Source organism: Carya illinoinensis, chromosome 16 (assembly GCF_018687715.1).
Source record: "Carya illinoinensis cultivar Pawnee chromosome 16, C.illinoinensisPawnee_v1, whole genome shotgun sequence".
Lineage (NCBI taxonomy): Eukaryota > Viridiplantae > Streptophyta > Magnoliopsida > Fagales > Juglandaceae > Carya > Carya illinoinensis.
The window spans coordinates 5,501,406-5,514,247 of NC_056767.1; the positions used below are offsets into that span (position 1 = coordinate 5,501,406).

A 12,842-nucleotide genomic window follows, 5' to 3' on the forward strand; every position below is an offset into this window, starting at 1 on the left:
ATCTCGGTTACGCTCACGTACATTCTCTGCATGGTGGCCGTTGAAGGCCAGCCTTCCATGGCTGGTCCTCCACAGTCGTTCGCCGACCTAGTTTCATCCGTGCCTCAACCACTACCAGAGGTGGTGGTTCCTTTCCGGCAACCAAAGTACATCGACGATGAGCCTTTTTTCTCCTTTTCAGCCGAGGAACTTGCTAAAACTGCAGAACCGTTCAGATTTTCCATGGTTGTGAAGTTTCTTCGACAAAGACCATCCCTTGATAGCATCTGTGCCTTCATACGCAGCCACTGGGGTTTGTCCTCCTTGCCAATCGTCTCTGCCATGCAACGCCCCAGAAATATATTCATTTGCATGTCTTCTGAATCCGATCTACACAAGGCTTTGTCAAGGGAATCGTGTGACATAGAGGGAATCCCTTACCGTGCCTTTGCATGGTCTCCTGATTTCGATGAAGACATTGAGCCGCCGACTGTGCCTGTTTGGGTTTTCTTGCCGGGCCTTCCGCCCAACTTCTATCACTCCTCCCTCTTAAAGATGCTCACGGCACCAATCGGGAATTACATTCGCCGCGATAATCCTACGAAGTGTGCTACCCGCATAGATGGAGCCCGCGTTTGTCTAGAAATTGATGCCTCTCAGCAGCCCATCTCCCACTTCTGGATTGGTATTCCTGGAATGCCGAGAAGCCGCAGACAGGAGATTCTTTACGAGACTTTGCCGGCTTATTTTTTGAACTGTCGCTGCCAAGGCCATAACCAAAGTACCTGTCAAAATGGAGGGGAAAAAAAACAAATGGTGAAAGGTGGAAAAATCTGGAAACCGAAAGCTGAAAAACCGAGTGCCAAGGAGGACAACGTCAATGGAGGTTTATCGATTACAGTGGATGTGTCTAACTCGGATAATATTGAGAAGAGGGTGGAGCCTTTTGTTGGTGTTGTGACTGCTGAACAGGGTGAACCCAGTAAAGTACCTCAACTGGATCACTCCAAACTAGTAGCCGCTGAAGCTCTTCAGAGCTTGGAAGATGTGGAGCAGATGCAAGAAGATTCAGAGAAGACTGCTTTGAAGGAGGCTGTTCCCGTTCTGGTCGGTGAGCCTATTCCTATGGTTGACCTCTCGCTGGACAGGCATGCTCACGTTGATGCTGCGGGTCTAGGGACTGTATGTACTTCTACGTCTGGATTGTGTGAGAAAAATCATAAAGGAGTGCTGCTACACTCGGGTGCTGAAGTCTTGGGAGGTACTTTGAACTCAGTGGGTCCTGAACCCGTGGCTACTACCTTGGAACATGGCAAAACTGGGCACATCTCCAAGGCTCAACCGGATCCGATCATTATTGAAGAGCTTGAAGAGGAAGACGCCGATGATATGGTCCATGATGGGCCTCCCATGGTCCCGGACGAAAGTGCACCTCTTTGTGAGGAGATTGAACGTAAAACAACCTGCTCTGATGGTCAAGTTTGTTCAGATACCGACTCTGAAGGGCCCTTGGAGCATTTAGCTAAAAACAACCTTGTGGTCTCGGACTCGGATATTCCTTCGGGATTTAAACGGAATGGGAAAGGCATTAAACTAAGGGGTTCTTCCAAGGTTGTAAGCAAGCCCTCCCACCTTAATTTATGAAGGTCTCTTACCTATATTGGAATGCTCGGGGTCTCGGAAAGTCGAGAAAGCGTCTTAAAAATTTGGTAACAAAGTTTCACCCTAAACTTCTTGTTATTGCTGAGCCTATGGCTAGAATCTCTCGTTTAGATATGTGGCATGATAGATTGCATTTTGATGGTTGTTGCTCTAATGTTGAGGAAGGCGGCAAATTATGGTTGTTTTGGTCTCAAGATTTACACCTTGTTGTCGAGAACATGGGTGATCAATTTTTGACTGTTAGAATCACTAATCTGAATGATTTTCGTATTACTTTTGTTTATGCGAAATGTTCCTATTTGGAGCGTAGAAGATTGTGGGATTCTTTGATGGGGGCTAATATTCATCATCTTCCTTGGATGGTCATGGGTGATTTTAATATTATTAGAAATGACTCGGAGCGTAGAGGGGGCAGGCCAAGGTTGGCTTTGGCTATGGAGGAGTTTAACAGTTGGGTGGGTTCTTGTGGGCTTCTTGACATGCCTTCCTGTGGGAATTCTCTTTCTTGGTGTAATGGTCATTCTGGTAGATCACGGCACTGGGCTCGTCTTGATCGTTGTCTTTTCAACACAGTGGCTCTCGATGCTTTTCCTGGTGCTAATATGGAATACTTGGCGCGCACTTCTTCTGATCATGCGCCGATGGCAGTCTCGTTGGAGAATCAGCTTATTCGGTATGGCTTTCCTTCCTTTAAATTTCAGCAAATGTGGGTTTCTCATGCTCAGTTTTTTTATTGTGTCTCGCACTCTTGGAATGGTGATGATGTTGGGGGATCTCGTTTGTATATGCTTGTTACTAAACTTAAACGTCTCAAAATTGCTTTGAGAACTTGGAACAAACACACCTTTGGTAAAACTGTCTCTCACATAGCGGCTCTTAAGAATCGTATAAAGGGCTTGGAGGCAAGTTTACAAACTGAGTATGCTGAAGACGTGGAGGATGATCTTGTTGCCTCCCAGTTGGAGCTATCAGTCTGGTTGAATAGGGAAGAACAACGCCTAGCCCAACAAGCCAAACAACGCTGGATTCAGAAGGGTGAAGCAAATTCTGCTTTCTTTCGTGCTGTTAGTCGTCGTAATCATAAAGAGGTTAAAGCGATGCAGCTAGAGGATGGTTCTATTCTCTCCTCACCTAAACAAATTCATGACGGGGCTATCACTTATTTTTCAAATTTCTTGAAAGCAGGTAACAGTTGTGATGAGCCTAATCTGGGGGACTTAGTTCAACTGACTATTTCACAAGATGACAACGATCTCCTTTCTTGTGTTCCTTTGTCTCAAGAAGTCTATGATGCTCTTTGCTCCATTCCGGAAGATAGTAGCTCGGGTCCTGACGGTTTTGGGTCGGGTTTCTATCGATCTTGTTGGCATATTGTGGGCACCGATGTTGTTGCTGCTGTGTCAGAGTTTTTTCAAGGTATGGCTCTCCCTCGGTTTTTCAATGCTACTCATCTGGTTTTAATCCCAAAAGTTGAAAATCCGACGAGTTTTGATAAGTTTAGACCGATTAGCTTGTGCAATGTCTTCTACAAAATTTGCACTAAAATCATGGTTAATCGCTTATCCCCCCTGCTTGCTAATTTTATTTCTCCTGAACAATGAGCCTTTCTCCCGGGCCGTAGCATCTTTGATAACATTAGCATGACTCAAGAGATGATTCACTCTATTAATAAACCTGTTTATGGTGGGAATGTTGTCTTGAAGATTGACATGGCAAAGGCCTTCGATAGTGTAGACTGGTCCTTTCTTTTGCAGGTTCTTAAAGCTTTCGGTTTCTCAGATTTTTTCTGTAATTTGATTCGTCAATGCATCACGAATCCTTGGTTCTCTGTGGTCATGAACGGAGTCCCCAAAGGTTTCTTTAAAGGTGGTCAGGGGTTACATCAAGGTAACCCCATTTCTCCCTACCTCTTCATTCTTGTGGAAGACATTTTCTCACGGATGATTAATAATCAGATCCATATGGGCAAGATCATTCTGTTTCACCACCCGCGAGGCTCCCCTATTATCTCACATCTGCTTTATGCGGATAACATTGTCCTATTTTGTAATGGGGGAAAGGCTTCTTTGAAAGCTATTACTGATGTGTTGAAGACTTATGAACAGTGGTCAGGGCAAGCTGTGAACAAAAATAAGTCCCATATTTTTTTCTCTACTCAGATCTCTGTATCTAGGCGTCGGGCTCTCCTTCGTTTCACTGGTTTTACGGAAGGAAGTTTTCCTTTTAAATATCTGGGAGTTCCTATTATCACAGGAAGACTGAAGATTGCTCACTTTGATGACTTAATTGCTAAAGTTCAGTCTAAATTGGAGGGTTGGCAGGCCAGATTGTTATCCAGTGGGGCACGTTTGACTCTCATTAAACATGTTCTTCAAAGTATTCCCGTGCACAACCTTTCTATCTTAAGAACTCCGAAAGCCGTGATTGAGAAAATTCACAGAATCATCAGTACCTTCTTATGGGGTGTTAAAGATGGGAAACCTAAGAAAAAATGGCGCTCTTGGGTGGATATTTGTAAGCCTGTCTCGGAAGGCGGTCTGGGCCTTCGTAACCTTCAAGACGTCCAGTCTGCTCTTCACATGAAGCTAGCCTGGAACCTTCTGCAAGGTACTTCTTTCTGGTCCAAGTTTTTTCATGCTAAATATATTGGTGATAGACATATTTCCATGGTGGATCATAAGAAAGGGTCTCTTTTTTGGAAGATGATTTTGAACAGTATTTCTTTAGTGCAAGCTAATTCTAAATGGAAAGTTCGAGAGGGTAATGTTCTCTTTTGGCATGACCATTGGGCTGATGATGCTCCTCTTAGTGATAATATTCTGATTTCTGATATGCCAAATCTTAAATTGGAGGATTGTAAAGCTGGGTTGGGTTGGAATATAGATTTGTTTACTCGGTTGGTTGGTCATCACAAAGCTGAGGACCTTATTTTGCAATTGGGTCGGATTAAAAACGGGAAGGATTTGTTGATTTGGCTTCCTTTAGCTGACGGTCTTTTCTCTACTAAAAGCGCGTGGAATTGTATTCGTATAAGAGCCCCTGTTTTTCCTTGGGCTAATTGGGTCTGGCATTCCGCTCTTCCCAATAATATTTCGATTACTATGTGGAAGGCCATTCACAATTGTCTTCCTGTGGATGACAGAATCTGTAATCTTGGTATTTCTATTGTCTCCCGCTGCGATTGCTACTCTAATTCCAAATATGAAGATCTCAATCACTATCTTGCTATAGGAGATTTTGCTGAAAAAATTTGGCATATTTGTTCTGTTGTTCTTGGAATTCCTTGGTTAGAAGGTAGTTCTTGGAAACAGAGGGTGGAGTGCTGTTATAGGCGGGCAAAAAATTCTAATCGCCCAGGTCAATTGTTGGGTCTTCTTCCGGCTATCATTACTTGGTGTCTATGGAGACGTCGCTGTAAAGCCAGAATGGAAGGCCTGATGGAATCGGTCCAACAGGTTTGGTGTTCTATTAAATATTGGGTCTCTTGGATCGGGTTAAAGCTTAAGGATGTCAACTTGCTCTCTAGACGTGACGAAGGTGTTTTACATTGCTTTAATATGCCTTTAAATGTTACGAGGAAAGAGTTTATTATTCCAGTCAAGTGGAAGCTTCCTAAGCTAGGTTGGGTCAAATTGAATGTTGATGGCTCTTCTCTAGGCAATCCATGCCCGTCGGGCGCAGGAGGCATCATTCGTGATGATAACGGTAACTTTCTTTGCGGGTTTGCAGCTGCCACTGGGCACAACTCCAACAACTATGCTGAACTGATGGGTTTACTTCATGGGCTTCGTCATATTGGCCTGTTGGGTGTTTCATCTGTGGAAATCGAACTTGACTCCATGCTTGTGCTTAACTGGTTGAGGACTCAGAGATGTGGCCTGTGGTACATGGAAGATTATTGGGATGAGATTCAGAGTCGTCTTGCAGGGCTCAATGTTTCTCTTGTTCACTGCTATAGAGAATGTAACTCGGTTGTGGATGGGCTTGCTAAACTGGGTGCTAAGGGCCATACCCTCTCATGGTTTTCTTTATCTGATCTACCTGCTTCCATAAGAGGCAATATTCGGCTGGACAAAGGGGGTCTTCCCTACATTCAGAAAATCAGAAGACGATGTTAATGTGCCTCGGTTGACGGCTTTATCTTCAGGTACGTCCTTTTCTTTACACTCAATTTTTTCTATTCTTACTTTTTGTCTGTGCAGGTTGTTTCTTGCAGGTTGTGGTTCTGCGTCTTTTTTTTTTTTTATGTTTTTTTGTGCTTTGTGGTTGTGGTTGTGGTTTCTTTATGGTTTTTTTAGGCCTGGGTTTTGGTTTTTATTTGTAGCCCCCAGGCCAAGGGTTGTAACCACGGTATTCCTCCACTACAAGTGAGGGCTTTTTAATAAACTTGGGACGGGGCTACTATGTGGGTGGCTACCGGCTCTTCTCAAAAAAAAAAAAAAAAAACCTTTCAAATCTAAATCTGTTAATTTTTATAATATTTGTATTAGGTTCACAAATTGTATTATATATTATCACCCTTAATTTTAGATAAAGATGTTGCTACAGCCACGAGGGTGGCTACTAAACGCGAAATTTTCTTTTAAAACACCTTTTTAATCTTCAAGTTAAAAATAAATAAATAAATAAAATCAAATCAATAGGTTTATCGGTAGGGATGCTTGGTGGCCTAAATTTACCTCAATTGTTTTTAAAATAATTACACGAAATGTGTATATCAAGAAATATTACAAACATTTTTTGTCTCCGACACACTAGGTGGGCCATGGAAGGTCTACAGTGTGGCACGCCGGCCGCGTCCCGACTGGAATGCCGATCACCCGATTGAGTACATCCAGTGCGAGGTCTCAGATCTGGAGGACACCCAGGCCAAGCTCTCTCCATTGACCGATGTCACCCACATCTTCTACGTCACTTGGATCTGCTGATCGACAGAGGCTGAGAACTGCTGGACAACGGCGTCATGTTCCACAACGTGCTCCGTGCGGTGATTCCGAACGCTCTGAATCTCCACCACGTCTGCCTCCAGACCGGGACCAAGCATTACATCGAACCCTTCGAGACCTTCCATAAGACTCAGACCCACGATCCTCCTTTCACGGAGGACCTGCCCCGATTGGAGGTGCTGAATCTCTATTACACACTTGAAGATGTTCTGTTCGAGGAAGCCAACAAAAAAGATGGCTTGACTTGGTCCATTCACAGACTCACCTACATATTCGGGTTCTCTCCATATAGCAAGCTATATGCAAGCACGAGCTGCTCCCCTTGAAATTCCCTGGCACCAAAGCGGCATGGGACTGTTACGCGGTGGCTTCGGATGCGGACACTACAACAAAAAACATTTTTTGGGATGAAAATTTTCATCCCACAATATATAGATTTCATTCCGCAATATTTTTTAGGATGAAAAAATTTCATCCCAAGGTCGTCCCAACATCACTGTCCTAGAAGATATATTGGGACGAAAATCACAATTTCATCCCAAAATATATCTTTTGGAACGAATTTGAAATTCACCGTTCGATACCGTTCGAACGATGGATTTTTTTGTCCCGGTTAACATTTGTTCCAGAATGGTGTTCGAATGCTTCTCATATACCATTCGAACGTTAACATTTCTTTTGAACGGTTACCAAGATACATTCAAACGATCAATAGAATTACGTTTGAACGTTAAAGGAACCGATCGAACGGTATGGGAGATCGAACGGTGCTGATCAACGTTCGAACGATATGGTAATGTCCTGTGTTTGAACGTTTTTTTGAGCATCTGGTATCGTTCGAACGGTTTGCTCATTAATGTTTGAACGGTACATTATCGTTTGAACGGCATACCCATTAATGTTCGAACGTGACAAGGTCGTTCGAACGGATATTATTTTTATTAAACCCAATAATTATAAAAAAACTAAATAGACATCCATATTAATTGAAAAACATAAATTAGGAACTGTTTAATTACTCACAAAAGTTTTATAATAAGTGCGAAGAAATAAATAACCATAAGACTAGCATTGTTCATACATAATTAGATAATGTCATAAGCTAGACGTAAAAAACCATCAGTTGGTTGGAGGCCTGTACTGTTGCATAAGCTGTTGCATTTGGAGTTGCATATCTCTCCTAAACTCTGCTTGTTCTTCTTCATGTTGTTTGAGGAGCATCTCCATGTCTCCTTGTCTCGCCAATTGAGCCTCTAACTCTTGTTGTTTTGCAACCAATTCTTCAATTTTGCGATTCGCATTCTCTTGAGCTATAGAGGCAAACCCGGAAGAAGAGGAAGAGGGAGAAGGTTTTACACAGCGACCCAAACCCCTCAAATATCCTGAACGTTCACCCAGAACTTGTGTAAAAACGTCAACATCAGTATTTGAGGAATTTTGATCTGACGCAGATTCAGCACGCAGGGCAACCATTTTATCCTACACATAAGATAAAGAGTTTTCATGGGCATCAGGATGACTCCACTCTCCATTACGATTAGTATGTGATGCATCATATAATTTTGTCAGATCATAATTGGCATCTAAATCTTGTTATAATAAAGATTTGTTAAGATATAAAGTCATTATGATTCATATATTCAGTTAACTATATACAAATAAAAGAATAGCAATACCAATTTCTTAGAGAAGCGGTGGAAAGATCTTGAGCCTGCATGATGAGTAATCTTCAATTTTGATCTATTTGTTTTGTTTATAAACTTCGCTCCTACATAAGAATTGAAAATATTATAAAGCAAAATTAGAAATAGGACGACTAAAATAATTAAATTAATTATACCTTATATGATGGATCCTTAAACATGTCACAAAGTTTTTTCCAATCAGAAGGTTGCACATCTTGAAAAGGATGTTGGCGTGCTTCTTCACTATTCTCAAACTTATTATAATGCTCATAACACCTCGCCTTATACTTGCGGAATGCATTACTCATAAGCTCTTCCACAATTTTACGCTCCTCTCTCCGACCAAAATTTAATTCGAAATCATTCTTACAGAAAAAAATTTAGACAAAAATATTATCATTTATAATATTCTAACTTTAATGTAAAATAAAATCATTTACCAATTAAATTTCGTTTATTAAACATTACCAAACAACATCACCGAAACTGCATATCTAGAGAACAAGGGATAAATCTGTCAAAATCTTAATGCTGGCGTATAACAAATATAGATCGATAGTTTGCGAGAATGATCTTACAATTCTAAACTGTCCACTCTGGACAATTCAAGAGTTATCAATATTTCAATTAAGGTGGATTGATAACTTTCGAACGGGTCTAAGGCTAATTTTGATGAATAAGCAATATAAGATATGCCAATATTTAACATATATCAAACAAACAATGCAAGATATGTTAATTAAGTATTTATATTATTAAATAATTAGATAGTTGTTTTATATCTTTCAAAATATTTTATTAATTATAACTATTTGTATTTTAATTAACATTTTAGTTAATAATTATAACTATTTGTATTTTAATTAACATTCTAGTTAATAATTATAACTATTTGTATTGTAATTAACATTTTAGTTAATTATTATAACTATTTGTATTGTAATTAACATTCATTTTATTAATTACAATTCAGAATTTATATTTTAATTCAAATTCATTTGATTACTTTTAACTTTTAAGTATTCAAGTATTATTAAATCTAGATTATTTGTATTTTATTTAAAATTCATTTTATTAATTCAAAGATTAAGTATTTTTGTGTTATTAAAACAAAACTATTTGTATTAACCTATAGTTGAATAATTCAACTATTAAATATTTAAGTATTATTAAATCTTAGATGATTTGTAATTTAATTTATTCTCATTTAATTACTTTAATCTTTTAAGTATTTAAGTATTATTAAATGTAGATTATAAATAATTAATTTTTAAGTCAATTCCTGCATTTAAAGTATTAATTATTTTAACACTGACCAACATAATGTTCAAACAGTGCTAGTCACCGTTCGATCTAAGGACATACGTTCGAACGGCACACGGATACCATTCGAACGGATTAATTCCAGATTACAATCGTCTTCAACCTCCAAAAACCTTAACATTTACAGTCCAAATTACATCAAAAGACAACAAACTATATGACAAACTCATTATAGCAAACAAAAACACTTATATAAAATCTAAAATGAGAATATATTTAAGGAGAATACCTGATTTGGAGAAATAAACCGGAAAATCCACCCGTACCCAATACCCAAAACTTAAATACTCTTCACCAAACGGTAAAAACAACCTCTTACTCCGAAAATATAAGAGATTGATAGAAGTTGGTAATATTTGAGGGCTGGATTGAAGAATAATGGCGTTGGTTGGAAGAAAATGAGCGCGGGAGCGACTGGAAGTCGACTGGAACGAGTGCGAGATTGTGAGGTTCTGTCATATAAATGTAGAACATTGACGTTCGGACGGTTATTTAATGAACGTTCGAACGTCAAATAGATTAGTGGGAAAATTTTCCCCCTCTAATTAAACGTTCGAACGTGAAAATGGCCGTTCGAACGTTTTCTTATACGTTTGAACGGTTATTTTAAACCGTTCAAACGTCAAATTAAAATGTTGCTTATTGTATTTTTTTTCACTATACCTTTAAATATAATAACTTGTAAATATACTATAGTTTAGAGACATAGTAATATAACTATATAATATATAATCAAACATATATTATATAGTTTAGTAACATATATAGTATAAAATATCATATTACACCTAGTATTATAGTCAAGTACATATATTAACCTATTATATATAACATATATATGGTATCATAGCATAGGGTTATATGTATCACATGCATATATATATAGTGTTTATTATATTATATTATTATTATAATATTATTTAATAATAGGATATCTACTATTATATATAGTGTCATCTATACTACTAGTAATTAGAGTGTATTATAATGATACAAAAGCTAAAATTGAGTATATATATAGTGTCATCTATAGTGCTAGAATAGAGAGTGTCATCTCATTAGCCTATAACCGCAATATAATATGAAAAATATACTAAACAAGTCATGTAATACATATACTATTAAATATATATATATATATATTAGTTAATATCACATATAATATATATGTTATATAAATACATGAACATAGTTTCATGTATATAGTAGTCTATATTATATTAATTATACTATATAATATAACTTATACTATATACTATATAATATACAATAGTATAATATATTTTAATTAAATATAATATAATATATACTATATATATAAAAAATTATAAATATAATATATACTGTTTAATAATATATAAGTGCATTAAATATATTGCATTTAATATATTTAACAGTTAAAATATATTATAATTGAATTAATTATTATATTTAATATAATTAATACCGAATATTGCATTTAAATAACATTTATTATCATGAAATTTGGATTAATTAGGGAAGGGTATTAATTTTCAGTTAATACATTCGAACGGTATTAACTTACCGTTCGAACGGTACTACGTTCAAACGCTTCATATAACGTTTGAATGGTGAATATGCGTTCGAACGGTTTGTCAATTTCCCTCTAAAATAATTTTGCCTATCGCGCCAATATTACGTTCAAACGATAACAATTAAACGTTCGAATGGTTAATCATTAACGGTCGAACGGTTAACTTATTTGGGACAAAAAATTTCGTCCCTAAGAATAGCGTTCGAATGCGTTCGAACAGTCTGGCATTTCGTCGTTATTTTGGAACGAAATTCAAATTTCATTCCAAAATCTCACTTTTTGGGACGATTTCCAATTCGTCCCAAATCAATTTCGTCCCAAAAAATGATTTTTGTTGTAGTGCTAGTTAATGGATTTGTATTTTAGTTTCAACCTGTCCGATTGTCTGAGTATAAAAGCATACTTATCTTCATTCTCCAACCCTCATCGCCCAATGTTTACTTGCAAGTTTGCCCAATCAGGAAAGGTCTCCTTCACTCAAGAGGAACTTGAAAAGACGTGATATTAAAAGCTTCTAATGCATCCAACCTTAAACTTGTGCAGGTACATATTTTCCCAATGCTCATCACCTTGCATATAGTATAACAAGTTGGTATGGCATTAATTTGAGGTGATGCAACTTCATGGAAATGGTTCTCGAGAGGCTTCTCCAGTTATATTGCATGAGAAGCAATTGATATATGTTATTTGTGCATATGAAGATGGAAACCTTCTAAACCAAATTTCTAATGAAGAATGCTCTCTGGTTGATTCGATTCTTGTGGATAATGCAGAGTGACTCGAAGGGGTCGAAATCGGACGGACATGAGGGTCTCATATTGAACGAAGTATTTGCTCCAATTGGAATCGAGGACTATGCTAGAGAACTAGGAGCCCACAAATCTGGTGTCATGCAAGCCGATCTCCTTGGGGGTGCCTTGGGAAGAAGGAAGAAGGTATTGTGATAGTGGGTTTAGGAAGCATCTAGTTACAGAGGATATGGGCTCAAGGGGGCAAAAAAAAAAAAAAAAAAAAAATACAGCATGGTCGAAACATACAAGTTCGACCCTGGTTTATTTTGATCGGATCGGATTGACTCCTTAGCTAGAAACGCTTCGGGTCAGGTCGAGTATAAACCCGACTGTTCTAGGCCGGGTTGCACGCTTAGTATTAATAGTACTATTTAATGAATCATGATGAGAATGAAAAGCAATCAAACTTGTCCATCTATGATTAAGTCGAACTTATAAACTTAATACAGCCAATTATATTACTAATTTTTATTTATAAGTGGTAGTTTTTTAGCTTGTTTAATGCCTTTTTTTAATATTCTTTCAACTTGCATCATTTTATTTTGGATACTGTATAAGTAATTTTTAGTATCTGATCTTTTCATGAAAAAAAAAAAAATTGTGCAATTGCTCATAAATAACATAGAAAGAAAGAAGAGTGAACATGTAATAGAACAGGTTGCTAATAAAAAGTTAGGAGATCAAAATATTAACGTCGACACTCTTTTAAAAATTATATATTTTTATATATCATAAGCGGCTATCCACTTAGCGACGGTGTCTTTTTGACCATTTGTTTTTCAAGTTTGCCCCTTCCCTTTTACGATTTCCTGTTTTAATGCCTTAGTTTTTCTTTCATTTGCTCACACTTTTACCGTTTTACGTTTTTGTCCCTTTTATTATTTTATACTTTGGTCTTTTA

General features: G+C 37.7%; 1 protein-coding gene and 1 pseudogene across 1 annotated transcript; both read left to right on the plus strand.

The window, feature by feature from the left end:
* Nucleotides 1–1,619: 1,619 nt before the first annotated feature.
* Nucleotides 1,620–3,242, plus strand: LOC122298730. The gene has a single exon (XM_043108597.1). The coding sequence runs from the start codon at nt 1,620–1,622 to the stop codon at nt 3,240–3,242; it is 1,623 nt and encodes a 540-aa protein (XP_042964531.1).
* A 3,105-nt stretch (nt 3,243–6,347) lies between these two features.
* LOC122298731 lies at nt 6,348–12,094 on the plus strand (annotated as a pseudogene).
* The last annotated feature ends 748 nt before the right edge of the window (nt 12,095–12,842 follow it).